This window comes from Emys orbicularis, chromosome 1, assembly GCF_028017835.1.
Source record: "Emys orbicularis isolate rEmyOrb1 chromosome 1, rEmyOrb1.hap1, whole genome shotgun sequence".
Taxonomy (NCBI): domain Eukaryota; kingdom Metazoa; phylum Chordata; order Testudines; family Emydidae; genus Emys; species Emys orbicularis.
The window spans coordinates 368,430,973-368,446,061 of record NC_088683.1 but is presented as its reverse complement, the minus strand read 5'-3'; the positions used below and the strand labels follow the sequence as shown (position 1 = coordinate 368,446,061).

At 48.3% G+C, this 15,089-nt stretch overlaps 1 protein-coding gene across 1 annotated transcript; it reads right to left on the bottom strand.

The window, feature by feature from the left end:
* Positions 1–8,311: 8,311 nt before the first annotated feature.
* On the bottom strand, positions 8,312–9,310 carry LOC135895442 (olfactory receptor 52R1-like). Its single transcript, XM_065423554.1, has one exon. The coding sequence runs from the start codon at positions 9,308–9,310 to the stop codon at positions 8,312–8,314; it is 999 nt and encodes a 332-aa protein (XP_065279626.1).
* Between the last annotated feature and the right edge of the window lie 5,779 nt (positions 9,311–15,089).

Genomic DNA, 15,089 nt, shown 5'->3' with positions numbered 1-15,089 from the left:
GGTTAAATAATCATGTTACAATATGTTAGGATTGGTTAGTTAAATGTCAGTAAAATGATTGGTTAAGGTATAGCTAAGCAGAACTCAAGCTTTACTATATAGTCTGCAGTCAATCAGGAAGTAAGTGGCGGGAATGGGAAAAAGGAATGGGAACAGGGACACAGGCAAGGCTCTGTGGTGTCAGAGCTGGGAAGGGGGACACTGAGGAAGGAAACTGGAATCATTGCTTGCTGGAAGTTCACCCCAATAAACATCGAATTGTTTGCACCTTCGGAGTTCGGGTATTGTTGCTCTCTGTTCATGCGAGAAGGACCAGGGAAGTGAGAGGGTGAAGGAATAAGTCCCTTAACAGCATTATCCGCATGTTATTGATGGACTGAGCCACACAGAGGTAAAGTGATTCACCCAAGGCCACCCAATGAGTCGATGGAAGAGCTGAGAATAAGAACCAGGAGTTCTGACCCCCCAGCACCATTGCTCTGGCCATGCACTGGCATTACTCCTCTGCGTTGTGTTAGATGCAGTGAGGCTATTTGTGTGTCGTGATCAGTGGAATTTCAGTCCTTCTTAAACAGGAAGAATTTATTAAAGAATCAGTTAAAAACTACAGCCACAAAAAAAGGTTTCCACACAGCTCAGTTTTCAGCCTTCTCTTAGAATCATAGAATATTAGGGTTGGAACAGACCTCAGGACGTCATCTACTCCAAAGCAGGCCCAACACCAACTAAATCATCCCAGCCAGGGCTTTGTCAACTAGAGGGGTTCAAGGAAGGGCAACGAGAATGATCCAGGGCCCGGGGAAACTCTCATAGGGAGAGAGGTTGAAAAGACTGGGATTGTTATTTTACAAAGGAGATGAATAAGAGGGGACATGAGAAAAGTCTATAAATTACTGACTGGTAGAGAGTACATTGAGAATGTATTTCCCCTTTCTCATAATACAATATCAAGAGGACAGTCAATTAAACTGAAATGTGGCAAAAAAAGAACTAGATAAATTCATGGAGGATAGGTCCACCGATGGCTAATAGCCAGGATGGGCACGCATGCTTTCCCTAGCCTCTCTTTGCTAGATGCTGTGATTAGGTGACAGGTGATGGATCACTTGCTGATCACCTGTTCTGTTCATTCCCTCTGGGGCACCTGGCATTGGCCACTGTCGGAAGACAGGATACTGGGCTAGATGGACCTTTGTTCTGACCCAGTATGGTCGTTTGTATATATGTTCTTATGTCTCTCGCGAGAAAGTGCTGACCTGTCCTATACATCTCACTCCAGCCAGGACCGGCTCTAGGTTTTTTGCCACCCCAAGCAAAAAAATTTTGGGTGCCCTCCACCCCCCCCCCCCCCTTTTTTGTGTGTGGCTTTTACACATGTTTGCACTTTGCAATTTTTTTTGACTGTTTAAAATAAAAAAAAGAAAACAGAGAATTTGTAGTTAGTGAAATAAAACAATTTTCTACTAGTGTACTAGTTTAATTTTAACAAAATCACAATTACAAACAATTTGGGTTCAACTATACACTGTAATGAAAAATGTTAGTGTTATATATGGAGATTTATACACCTATCTCATAGAACTGGAAGGGACCCTAAAAGGTCATGGGGTACAGCCCCCTCCCTTCACTAGGCAGGACTAAGTACTGATTTTGCTGCAAATCCTTAAGTGGCCCTCTCAAGTATTGAACTCACAATGTTGGGTTTAACAGGCCAATGCTCAAACTGCTGAGCTATCCCTCCCCCCTTCTAGTAAGCCCACCTTTCTCATAAATTAAAAGAATCCAATTTGTCAATGAGCATAAATGATTTTTTGATGTTTCATGTTCTTTCAAATGCAGATGCAAATTTTGCCAGTCATTAAAACCTGCAGTTGCCAGAAGAATGTCCAAGTTACAGAACAGTTTGCAGCAAAAATAAAAAAATACATAGTGTGACAAAGTTCCTCCTCTATCTTGGTGGGTCCTGCGCTTATTGACGGATTTTCTTGCCTCAGAGATTCACCATGTGGGTTGGGGAACAGCTCAGAGACCTTCCCCTCTGGAAGAACCCACAGTCCAGGTCAATTGGGAGGTTTGGGGGGAACCCGGGCCCGCCCTCTACTCCGGGTTCCAGCCCAGGCCCCTGTGGACTGCAGTTGTCTATAGTGCCTCCTGTAACAGCTGCATGACAGCTACAACTCCCTGGGCTACTTCCCGATGGCCTCCTCCAAACACCTTCCTTATTCTCACCACAGGACCTTCCTCCTGGTGTCTGATAATGCTTGTGCTTCTCAGTCCTCCAGCAGCACACCCTCTCACTCTCAGCTCCTTGCACCTCTTGCTTCCAGCTCCTCACACTCGCACCACAAACTGAAGTGAGCTCCTTTTAAAACCCAGGTGCCCTGATTAGCTTGCTTTAATTGATTCTAGTAGCTTCTTCTTAATTGGCTCCAGGTGTCCTAATTAGCCTGCCTGCCTTAACAGGTTCTAGCAGGTTCCTGATTACTCTAGTGCAGCCCCTTCTCTGGTCACTCAGGGAACAGAAAACTGCTCATCCAGTGACCAGTATATTTGCCCTCTACCAGACTCCTGTACCCCACTGGTCTGGGTCTGTCACATATCCCTCCCCCCTGCTCAACGCCAAGGGGTTGGGCAGCTTGGGACGCCAGACAGTGCACACGTGACAAGCCATCGGCGTTGCCATGACGGCTCCCTGCTCTGTGATGCACACGGAACTGGAAAGGTTGGAGGGATAAGAACCATCTGGTCACCCTTGTGTTCTTCTCCTTGTTCCACTGCATCCATTGAAGAGGGGCATGGTCGGTCACGAGGACAAATCTGCGCCCGAGCAGGTAGTAGCGCAATGTTTCCATGGCCCATTTTACAGCGAGGTATTCTCTCTCCACCACTGCATATTTTTGTTCGCTTGGAAGGAGTTTCCGACTGAGGTATAGAATTGGGTGTTCCTCCTCCCCGACCATCTGTGATAGAACAGCCCCCAATCCTACTTCCGATGCATCCGTCTGCAGGATAAACCCCGTGGTGAAATCAGAGGCTATCAGTACGGGGTTACTGCAGAGGGCAGTCCGTAGGTCTGTGAACGCTTCCTCTGCTGCGTCAGACCATCTCACCAGATCAAGTCCACGGGCTTTCACTAGGTCTGTCAGGGGGCTTGCCCTTGTGGCAAAGTGGGGGATAAATCGTTGGTAATACCCCACCACACCTAGGAATGCCCGGACTTGTTTCTTGCGACTTGGTCGGGGCCAATTTTGGATGGCCTCTGACTTGTTCACTTGGGGTTTTACCAGACCTTTTCCCACAACGTAGCCAAGATATTTGGCCTCCGTAAACCCTACAGCGCACTTGGCAGGGTTTGCTGTAAGGCCAGCTCGCCTGAAGGTATCGAGGACTGCCTCCACCTTCTCCAGGTGGGTTACCCAGTCTGGGGTATGAATGATCACATCGTCCAAGTAGGCAGCAGCATAACTGTTATGCGGGCGTAATAGCTTGTCCATGAGGCACTGGAAGGTAGCTGGGGCCCCATGTAGTCCAAAAGGGAGGACAGTATATTGAAAAAGACCCTCTGGTGTAGAGAACGCAGTCTTTTCCTTTGCGTCTTCTGCAAGGGGAATCTGCCAGTCCCCCTTTGTCAAATCTACAGTAGTCAAGTACCGGGCATTACCCAGACGGTCCACCAGCTCATCTATGCGAGGTATGGGGTACACGTCGAACTGGGATACTTCGTTTAATTGCCGGAAGTCGTTGCAAAATCTTGTGGTGCCATCAGGTTTGGGCACCAGCCCGATTGGGCTGGACCACTGACTGTGGGATTCTTTGATGATCCCCAACTCCAGCGTTTTTTTTACTTCTGCTTTTATTTCCTCCCTTTTTGCCGCTGGCACCCGATAGGGCCTCATTGTTACTCTGGCCCCAGGGTTCGTGACGATGTGGTGATATGTCTCGGTTGTTCGTCCCGGTTTTGTCAAGAACACATCTTGGTTCCGGAAGATCTCAGACACCTCAATCTTCTGGTCTGGTGTTAAATCGGGAGACACTCTCCTGTTTGGAAGGCTTGTTTTCCTGGGTTAGGTCTTTTTGGACCGTTGTGCATGCCTCTTGTGCATGCCAGGGTTTCAGAAGGTTAACATGATAAATCTGTTCTTGTTTTCTGCGTCCTGGCTGCCGCACCTTGTAGGTTACTTCCCCCACTGGTTCAACCACCTCATAGGGCCCCTGCCAATGGGCCAGAAGCTTGCTTTCTGCCGTGGGTACCAACACCATAACCCGATCCCCTGGTTGGAACTGTCGCACTTTTGCCTGGGTTCGCTGGGCCTCCTGTGCCTTCTCCAAATGTTCCCGTACAATAGGGGTAACCCGGGCTATCCAATCTCGCATCTGCATTACATGCTCTATTATATTTCTCCCCTCATTGGGTTCCTCTTCCCAGATCTCTTTGGCGATATCTAGTATGCCACGGGGGTGACGCCCATATAATAACTCGAAGGGGGAAAACCCAGTTGAGGCCTGAGGTACCTCCCAGTTAGCGAACATAAGGTAGGGTAGTACGGTGTCCCAATCCTTCCCATCCCGACATACCACCTTCCTTATCATAGCCTTGAGGGTTCGGTTAAACCTTTCTACCAACCCATCAGTCTGCGGATGGTAGACCGAAGTTCTCAGGGTATGTATATGGAGCAGCGTACAGAGGTCCTTCATTAGCTTCGACATAAATGGGGTTCCTTGGTTGGTTATCTCCTTCGGTAGCCCCATTCGGGCAAAGATCCCCACCAGCTCTTTGGCTATAGTTTTAGAGGCCGTGTTCCGCAGGGGGATGGCTTCTGGGTAGCGAGTACCATAGTCCAAAACAACAAGTATATATTGGTGGCCCCGAGCCGTCTTCTTCAGGGGTCTCACTAGGTCCATGGCTATTCGCTCGAAGGGGACCTCTATGATGGGAAGGGGTACTAAAGGTGCCCTCAAGTGGGGACGGGGACTGTGCAGCTGACACTCCGGGCAGGAGGCACAGTACCTCCGCACTTCTTCATGTACTCCGGGCCAGAAGAACCGTCGTAGGACTCATGCCAGGGTCTTCTCTACCCCCAAATGCTCCCCAAAAAGATGACTATGAGCAAGACTTAATACAGCATTCCGGTGTTTTTGAGGTACTAGGATCTGCTGTACCTTCTGCCCCTGTACTGGTGCAACCCGGTATAAGAGATCCTTCCTCATTATGAAAGAGGGTCCTGGTCCCTGGGTTTTCCCTTCCACGGGGACCCCATCTATTTCAGTCACTTCCTTCTTAATGTTATCATACCTTGAGTCTTCTGCCTGGTCCCGTCCAAAATTTCCTCTCCCGGGGCTAATCTGCCCAAGATCTAGGGGCCCAGTCTCTGTTGCCTCTACTGGTTCCGAAGCATTAGGGTGGGGGGTCAGACTCAGGTGCTTCTCCCTCCTGTGTGGCCTCCTTTTCAGCTGCGCGGGTCTGCCTACCTACAAGAGCGACCCTCTGGCTTTGGGTCAGTATTCGGGTTCCCAAGGCCTTAGCTGCCCTTCTTCCCCTTTTTGTCTTTCTACCCTGTCTGGGAGTGGAGAACAAATCTGGGGATATTTCAGAGAAGATTGGGGGTTGACAGTCTGCTGTGGATGCCTCACCAATTTTAGGGTCCCCATCTTTCTCCAATCCCCCTACTGGGAGTAAGTTTCCAAACCCTGGGAAGTCCCTCCCTATGAGCACCGGGTATGGGAGTTTAGGGACTACACCTGCTGCTACCTCAGTAGTGTTCCCTTGGATCTTGATTTTTACTGGGATGGTGGGGTAGTAACTAACTGTCCCATGGACACATGTTATCCCCGTACATTTAGCCTGTAGCAGCTGACTATGCTTCACGAGCTTCCCTGAGATAAGCGTGATAGCACTCCCCGAATCAACCAGTGCCGTGTCCCTACCCCATTTAGTTTCACTGGTCTGGTATACATATGTGGGGTTAGTGAGACCCCCACAAGGTGGATTAGGGAGCATGGATCTGCCCAGTTCCCCAGGTTACACTGCATCGGCTCCTCAGCATTGGGACACTGTGCAGCTATGTGTCCCCACTCCCCGCAGGCATAACATCTGTATGGAGCCCTAGGCGTTCCCCGGTCTCTTGGTTTGGGCAGTCTAACATCACAATCCTCTTCTCCCTCAGTGCTCCGACTCTTTGTGGCCTCTGATGGGCCTTCAGCCTCTCTCTTTTTCCACCTGGGCCCTCCTGGTGGCCCAGTCACCCGAACTTTAGGGCTTGGTGCTGCTAGTTTAACCCGGGGTGCCTCTTCCTTAACTGGTCAGGTCAGCTCCCTCGCTGTCCTTCGCCTCTCTACCAGGGCAACAACGTCATCATAGGTGGAGGGTTCGTTCTGGCTTACCCAGGCACGAAGGTCTGGTGGTAGTCCCCTCATGTATCAGTCGATGACCAGAACTGCTAGTATCTCTTCCGGACTCCGGGACTCTGTTTGCAACCACTTTCGTGCGAGATGGAGGAGGTCATACAATTGGGACCGCGGGGTTTTGTCTTCCTGGAACCTCCAACCATGATACTGCTGGGCCCGCACTGCTGTCGTTACCCCAGATCTGGCCAGGATCTCTGCTTTCAGCTGGGGGTAGTCTGCCGCAGCCTCTTCAGGCAGATCATGGTAGGCCTTCTGGGCCTCCCCACACAGGAATGGGGCAAGGATGCCAGACCACTGATCTCGAGGCCAGGCCTCCCGTAGGACTGTCCTCTTAAAGGCCAGAAGGTATGCCTCTACATCATCCTCCCGTGTCATTTTCTGCAGCCAATGGCTGGCCCGTATGAGCCGCATCCCATCATGGCCACGATTCAGCTCTGTAAGGGACTTTACCTGGTTTACCAGTTCCCGCAACATAGCTCGGTCTTGAGCAGCCTGGTCCATCAGCAGGCGATTAGTCTCTTGCTGCAGCCGCACTGCCTCCTGTTGGGCGGCTGCCTGGACACAGGTAGCCTCCTGCTGGGCTGCCGTAGCTTGTATCAGTGCCCGCACTACATCATCCATTGTGGTGAAAAAAATAAACCCTCTCCCTTTTTGTTGTTGTTGTTGTTGTTGTTGTTTTTTAAATCACCCTCCTTCTTCCGCCATGCTGTGCACCCCAAGATCCCACTTCTGACACCAGTGTGACAAAGTTCCTCCTCTATCTTGGTGGGTCCTGCACTTATTCGCAGATTTTCTTGCCTCAGAGATTCACCATGTGGGTTGGGGAACAGCCCAGAGACCTTCCCCTCTGGAAGAACCCACAGTCCAGGTCAATTGGGAGGTTTGGGGGGAACCCGGGCCCACCCTCTACTCCGGGTTCCAGTCCAGGGCCCTGAGGACTGCAGCTGTCTATAGTGCCTCCTGTAACAGCTGCATGACAGCTACAACTCCCTGGGCTACTTCCCCATGGCCTCCTCCAAACACCTTCCTTATTCTCACCACAGGACCTTCCTCCTGGTGTCCGATAATGCTTGTGCTTCTCAGTCCTCCAGCAGCATACCCTCTCACTCTCAGCTCCTTGCGCCTCTTGCTCCCAGCTCCTCACACTCGCACCACAAACTGAAGTGAGCTCCTTTTAAAACCCAGGTGCCCTGATTAGCCTGCCTTAATTGATTCTAGCAGCTTCTTCTTAATTGGCTCCAGGTGTCCTAATTAGCCTGCCTGAACTGGTTGTAGCAGGTTCCTGATTACTCTAGTGCAGCCCCTGCTCTGGTCACTCAGGGAACAGAAAACTACTCATCCAGTGACCAATATATTTGCCCTCTACCAGACTCCTGTACCCCACTGGTCTGGGTCTGTCACAATAGTTTGTCTGTGAATACACTAACCATGATCTATTAATTTGTTCCCCATTTTACATTTTTTTTCCCATTCTGGATGGCATAAATTGACGATTCGACACATTAAATGGATATTCAAATGTAGGATCTAGTTTTGAAGGACCTTTTTTCACAATAATCATTAGCATTGCATCAGTAATTATTGTGGGAATACTTGGGACGGGGGGAGGGGCCTTGTGGAAAGAGGTGTGGTAGGGGCCAGGACCTTGGGGAAAAGGTGGGGAAGGGCACGTGGCCTCAGCGGTCCAGCTATTAGCAATTAGAATGGTGCCAATCCTGTAAGTTAGTGAGTTGTACACAGACCAATTCCTCAGTTTGTCATGCTGAGACAACGGGGTAAGGCCAGGAAAGGGATTAATGTCACTTTGACTGTCCAGTCAGTGATTCAGGGAAGAGGGCCCAGCACCATGTCACCAGCCAGCTCTGCACAGAGCTCAATCTGAGACCCAGAGCACCAGGAGAAAACTTTAGGTCCCTTGATGAGTTAAGAGCCGGAGCAGCCTCCCACGGATCTCTTTGATCCTCACCCCATAGATGACGGGATTTAGCATGGGGGGCATCAAGAGGTAGACATTGGCAAAGAGAATGTGGAAATGCGCAGGCACATTATGGCCAAACCGGTACGTGAGGGAGGAGAAGAGTCCTGGTATATAAAAGACTAAAATGACACAGAGGTGGGAGCTGCAGGTCCCAAAAATCTTGAGCCGGGCGTCCTTTGTGGGGAGTCTGAAGATGGCCCTGAGGATCTGGGTATAGGACACAGCAATAAAAATCACATCCAGACCAATCACACAGAATAGCACAAAGAGGCCGTAGTAACTACTGACGCGGGTGTCGGCGCAGGCCAGATTCACCACGGCTATATGCCCACAGTATGGCTGGGGGATGATGTTGCTTCTGCAATATGGCCACCGCCTGGCCAGGATGGGAATGGGCAGTACAACCGCGCAGCCGCGCAGCATCATGGCCAGGCCGATCTTGGCCACAACGGGGTTTGTCAGGATGGCGGAATATCTCAAGGGGTAGCAGATGGCCACATAGCGATCCAAAGCCATGGCTAAGAGGATCCCAGACTCTATCACTGAGAAGCAGTGAATGAAGTACATCTGGGTGAAGCAGGCACTGAAATCAATCTCCTTGGAATTGAACCAAAAGATGCTCAGCGATTTCAGCAGGGTAGATGTAGTCAGGACCAGGTCAGTGATGGCCAGCATGGAGAGGAAATAGTACATGGGCCCATGGAGGCTCGGCTCTGTCTTCACGATGAACAGGATGGTGAAGTTCCCCAAGATGGCTATGATGTACATGGTGCAGAAGGGGATGGAGATCCAGACATGGGCCGCCTCCAGCCCAGGAATGCCCAGCAGGATGAAGGTGGAGGGGTTGGTGAAGTTGGTTGTGTTGGAATCTGACATGGAGTAGGGGAGAAGGTTTCCAACTCTGAGGCAGAACGGTGTCTCCTGCATGTACTGTACGTTCCCCTGACTTCCTTTATGTGCCCAGGGTCTAGGGTGATGGTCGCAGTAAAAATGCCTGTATGGAGACACAATGTTAATTTAAGACAATAAATGTACCACTGGAGGCTGTTCAAATGGGTGAAGCAGATTGGTTGCTCTTCACACACTGAAAAATGACATTTTCATTATTCAGGTAAATGAATTGTGAACACATGACCCTACTAATGCCAATTCCATATTTTATGGTGCCCCCTGCCTCAATAATTCCTATACATCCTGATGTGGGAAACCTTAATAGGCAACAGCAGGAAACAAGGGTGTGAATACTGGTTATCCACCATTGCTCCTTAATGCAATGAAACCCAGGCTAGAGAGTCCATGCTGAAGGGAGTTCCCCATTCACCCAGTTGCTCAAAATCTGAGAGTGGAAAAAAAACAAAGTTTTGACAAAACATGTACCAGAGAGAAACATCCCAACTAGAAGACACTTCAGGGGAAAGACCTGGGCATCATTGAAAGCACCTCGACGGAAACAACTGCTCATTCATAGTAGTGGCCAAAACAAAGAAAATGATGGGATGCCTAAGGAATGGGATGGAGAATACCCTGCTCTGGATCTGAGCTCAGTTTTGGTCACCCAGTCTCTATAAAGGATATAGCAGATAGAAAGGGGATTTCTGAGACAGGCTATGAGAATGGAGGAGGTTGCCATATGCGGACTGAAAAGTCTCGGACTGTTTAGATTAGAGAAGAGACAAAGAAGGGGGCTTATGATAGAGGAGAGGAAAATAAAGAATGGAACTGATTACATTCAAATGGACAAATAGTTCCCAAGCAGTAACATCTATGGACACTTCATGTTACAAAAGGGCTAATTCCCCAAAGCTGAAGCAAATTATCAACAAATATTGATAGGGATGAAAAATTTTGAGAGAAAAATGTGAATGAGAATTGGGTGTTCTTTACAAAGAGTTTATTAGATAGCTCGGAAGCCACAATTCCACAGTCAAGGGTGTAGTCAACTTTGGCTAAAAACTCTGTTCAGTGGCAAAGTGAAGGCAGGAGTTAGTGGGAAAAAAGAAATATATAAACACACACACAAATAACTGGCTCTGTAATCTAGCTGAGAAATGCAGAGTAAGGCCCAATAGCTGGAAAATGAAGCCAGACAAATACCAGCTGGAAGTAAGGGCCAAATTTTTAACACTGAAGGTGATTAACATTTGGAACAAACTGCAATGGGAAATCGTGAATTCTCCAGCTCCGCAAGTCTGTAAATCCAGACTGATGTTGTTTCTGGAAGATCTGCTTGAGGACTTGTTTACACTTAAAATGCTACAGTGGCGTTGCTATAGTGCTTCATTTTAGACACTACTTACACCAATGGCAGGGGTTCTCGCTTTGGCGTAGGAAATCCACCTCCACAAGAGGTGGTAGCTATGTGGATCAAAAAATTCTTCCGTTGACCCCATGCCAACTATATCGAGGTTAGGTTGATATAGCTACAGCTCTCAGAGATGTAGGTTGTTTTGCTGTTGCAAAAAAAGCAAATGTAACTTTTGGATGTATTAGCAAAGGCATTAGCATGCAAGTCAAAGGAGGTGATAATGCCGCTGTACTGGGTGCTGGTTCGGCCTCAGCTAGAGTACTGTGTCTAATTTTGGTCACCAATGTATAGGAAGGATGTAGAGAAACTGGAAATGACCAGAGGGAAGCAACAAAAATGATGAAAGGGAGAGAATTCAAGCCATAAGAGAAAAGGCTGAAGGAACTGGGTATGTTTAGTTTGGAAAAGAGGAGACTGAGGGGGACATGGCAGCAGTCTTCCAGGATTTCAACAATTTCCACCCCACCATCAAATTCAGCCTGGACCAGTCCACACAAGAGATCCACTTCCTGGACACTACAGTGCAAATAAGCGATGGTCACATAAACACCACCCTATACCGGACACCTACTGACCACTATACTTACCTACATGCCTTTAGCTTTCATTCAGACCACATCACAGGATCCATTGTCTATAGCCGAGCTCTAAGATACAACCTCATTTGCTCCAATCCCTCGGACAGAGACAAACATCTACAGGATCTCTATCAAGCATTTTTAAAACTACAGTACCCACCCGGGGAAGTGAAGAAACAGATTGACCTAGGCAGAAGGGTACCCAGAAGTCAACTACTACAGGACAGGCCCAACAAAGAAAGTAACAGAACGCCACTAGCAGTCACCGTCAGCCCCCAACTAAAACCTCTCCAGCGCATCATCAAGGATCTACAACCTATCCTGAAGGACGATCCTTCACTCTCACAGATCTTTGGAGACAGGCCAGTCCACGCTTACAGACAGCCCCCCAACCTGAAGCAAATACTCACCAGCAACTACACAACAAAAAAAACACTAACACAGGAACCAAATCCTGCAACAAACCCCGGTGCCAACTCTGTCTGCATATCTATTCAGGGGACACCATCATAGGACCTAACCACATTAGCCACTCCATCAGAGGCTCGTTCACCTGCACATCTACCAATGTGATATATGCCATCATGTGCCAGCAATGCCCCTCTGCCATGTACTTTGGCCAGACCGGACAGTCTCTGTGCAAAAGAATAAATGGACACAAATCAGACATCAAGAATTGTTACATTCAAAAACCAGTAGGAGAACACTTCAATCTCTCTGGACACTCAATGACAGACTTAAAAGTAGCAATTCTTTAACAAAAAAAATTAAAACTGACTCCAACGAGAATCTGCAGAACTGGAATTAATTTGCAAACTGGACATCATCAAATTAGGCCTGAATAAAGACTGGGAGAGGATGGGTCGCTACAAAAAGTAATTTTCCCTCTGCTGATACTCACACCTTCTCGTCAACTGTTGGTAATGGGCCACCTTGATTGCATTGGCCTCGTTAGCACTACAAAAGTAATTTTCCCTCGCTTGGTATTCACCCCTTGTCATCTGTTGAGAATAGGTCACATCCACCTTAAGTGAATTGGCTCGTTACTACTGACCCCACACTTGGTAAGGCAACTCCCATCTTTTCGTGTGCTAGAATATATATTCTGCTTACTGTATTTTTCACTTCTTGCATCTGATGAAGTGGGTTTTAGCCCACAAAAGTGTATGCCCAAATAAATGTATTAGTCTCTAAGGTGCCACAAGGACTCCTCATTGTTTTTGCTAATACAGACTAACATGGCTACCGCTCTGAAATAAAAAGTTTTTCACTCTTGCCACAGACGGTAGGACAAGAGGCAATGGGTTCAAACTACAGCATAGCAGATTTAGATTAAATCTGAGGATAAACTGCCTAAATGTAGGCACAGGAGGACAATGGGACAGATGCCTCGGCAAATCATGGAGGCTCCTTTACTGCAGGTTTTCTAAAGGAGACTGGACAGTCATCTGTCCTGGATGGCTTAGACACAACAAATCCTGAATCTTGGCAGGGGATTAGATTAGCTAACCCTGGCGGTTGCTTCTCACCCTGTGGCTCTATGATTCTATGATATAAAATGCCAGTGTAGACCAGGCCTTAGTCAAACACAAGGGATTCACTAATGGATTGGCCATTGGAGGTGGTGCTGGTGGTACCACCGTTAGTTAAGGCTATCTGACACCTTCAATTAGGAGACCTCATTTTCAGTTGCTTATAAGTTTGTTCCAGTGAGGAGCCCAAGCACCTCCATGGAGATAAAAATCAGGTAACAGCCCCCGCTCCCCCGTTAACAACCAGAGCCCTGAAATGCAAGAGGACGAGGTGACAGTGTCTCTGCATTAACACAGCTGGCTCCTGAGGTCTTTACTCAGTTAGTTCTTACTCCAAAGGGAGTTTTGCCTCAGTGGGACTTGGGTAAACTACGGGCCAGGGCCTCCGAATTTGGCCTTGTATTGTCCATCTACTAACACCTTTCATGCTGATTTCAGAGTAGCAGCCGTGTTAGTCTGTATCTGCAAAAATAACAGGAGTACTTGTGGCACCTTAGAGACTAACAAATTTATTAGAGCATAAGCTTTCGTGGGCTACAACCCACTTCTTCGGATGCATATAGAGTGAACCATATATTGAGGAGATATATATACACACACACACATACAGAGAGCATGAACAGGTGGGAGTTGTCTTGCCAACTCTGAGAGGCCAATTAAGTAAGAGGAAAAAAAACTTTTGAAGTGATAATCAAGATGGCTCAGTACAGACAGTTTGATAAGAAGCAAGTGTGAAAATACTTACAAGGGGAGATAGATTCAATGTTTGTAATGGCTCAGCCATTCCCAATCCCTATTTAGCCCTGAGTTGATTGTGTCTAGTTTGCATATCAATTCCAGCTCAGCAGTCTCTCCTTGGAGTCTGTTTGGATTCATTGTGCCAATGACATGCAGCCACCTTGGGCTGGAGGCCATCAGCCCGGGAGGGCACAGTGAAGAGGGACATTTTAACCCATGATGCTGAATCAAACTCATCCACTGTGGCAAGGTCCCTTGGATGTTTAATGGCTTTGCAGACCTATTCTCTATCCCATCACGTCCCCGTTGCACTGGGTTTGTCGAGCAAGTGAGCTCCTCAGTAAGAAGTGGGTACCTGTGAATCCTTAATCAGAAGTGTCTTCCCCGGGAATCCCCCTCAGGTAGCCGTGTCCCACACGTCTCTCACCCCAGCATCTGCAGCAACATCCCACACCGAGAGCTGACACAGATGTGCACCATTTATCATATAGCTCTGTGCAATCCCAGGGAGGTTCGCTCAGCCTCTAGCAGATAAGCGAGCATCTGAATGTAAACAGGCTGGAGACAAGCCTGTCTGGGCTTCTGTGCTCTTTATCCAGCTTTAGGAGTAAACAGTAATTAAGGGACCTTCCCAAAGGGAGATGAGAACACTGGGGCTCTGTGCTGAGTCAGAGAGGAATTGGCTGCTCTGTGCATTTGTGCATATTTAAAAATTATAGTTGATTAGTAGGAAAACTAGGGATAACGCTTAAAACTCCATCGGGTCTGATACCGTGTAAAGTCCCAGGAGCGATGGATAGATAGTAAACAGACAGATCTGGGACAGATGCCTGAGGGGAGACAGAAGCACTTTCTGCAGGCACACGGTGCTGTTACTAAGGGATCAGAGATCAGCAATTCTCCCCAGTAACTATCATCATACTGTGCAGGACCTTTCATTCAAGAATGTTCAAAACACCTAGCAAAGGAAAGTCACTATGACCATAACCCCATTAAACAGATGGGTAAACTGAGGCACAGGGAGCCGTTATTTGGCCAAGATCACACAGGGTGGCAGGATGACAGACAGAACCCAGGCATCCTGACTTCCCTGCCATAACCAAGATCTCTCTGTCATGCCAGAGGGAAATGGACTCCAGCTCTGGCAGGGGCTGTTCATTAGTGGGATGCAGAGGAAAGGCTGGAAGAGGGAGCCTGAGCCTGAGCCACCCTCTCAAGGTGAATCTGAGGTTTCCAGAACTAGCTGGACTGTATGAGCTCCCGCTCCTGTGAGGTGTGAACTCTGGGACTCCCCTTCTACTGCCACTCAGAAACCTGCCAACGCATCAAATTGAAATCTAATGTTCCAGGCTGAGTCAGTCTTTCCAGGACTGCCCCGGCTGGAGGACCCTTGGATTCCCACAACTGAACTCTCTGCCTGCCCATCTGGCTAATTGGGGTATTTCTCTGGTGCTGAGCATCTGGGTTTTTAAGCACTGAAATGAGACTGAATGAATTCCCCTGACAAGGGCAAGAGGAGTGTCGTGTCCACCTGTATTCAAGTTACTAACACT

Coding starts and splice junctions, on each gene's coding strand:
- LOC135895442 (XM_065423554.1), bottom strand. CDS start 9,310: ATGCAGGAGACACCGTTCTGCCTCAGAGTTGGAAACCTTCTCCCCTAC.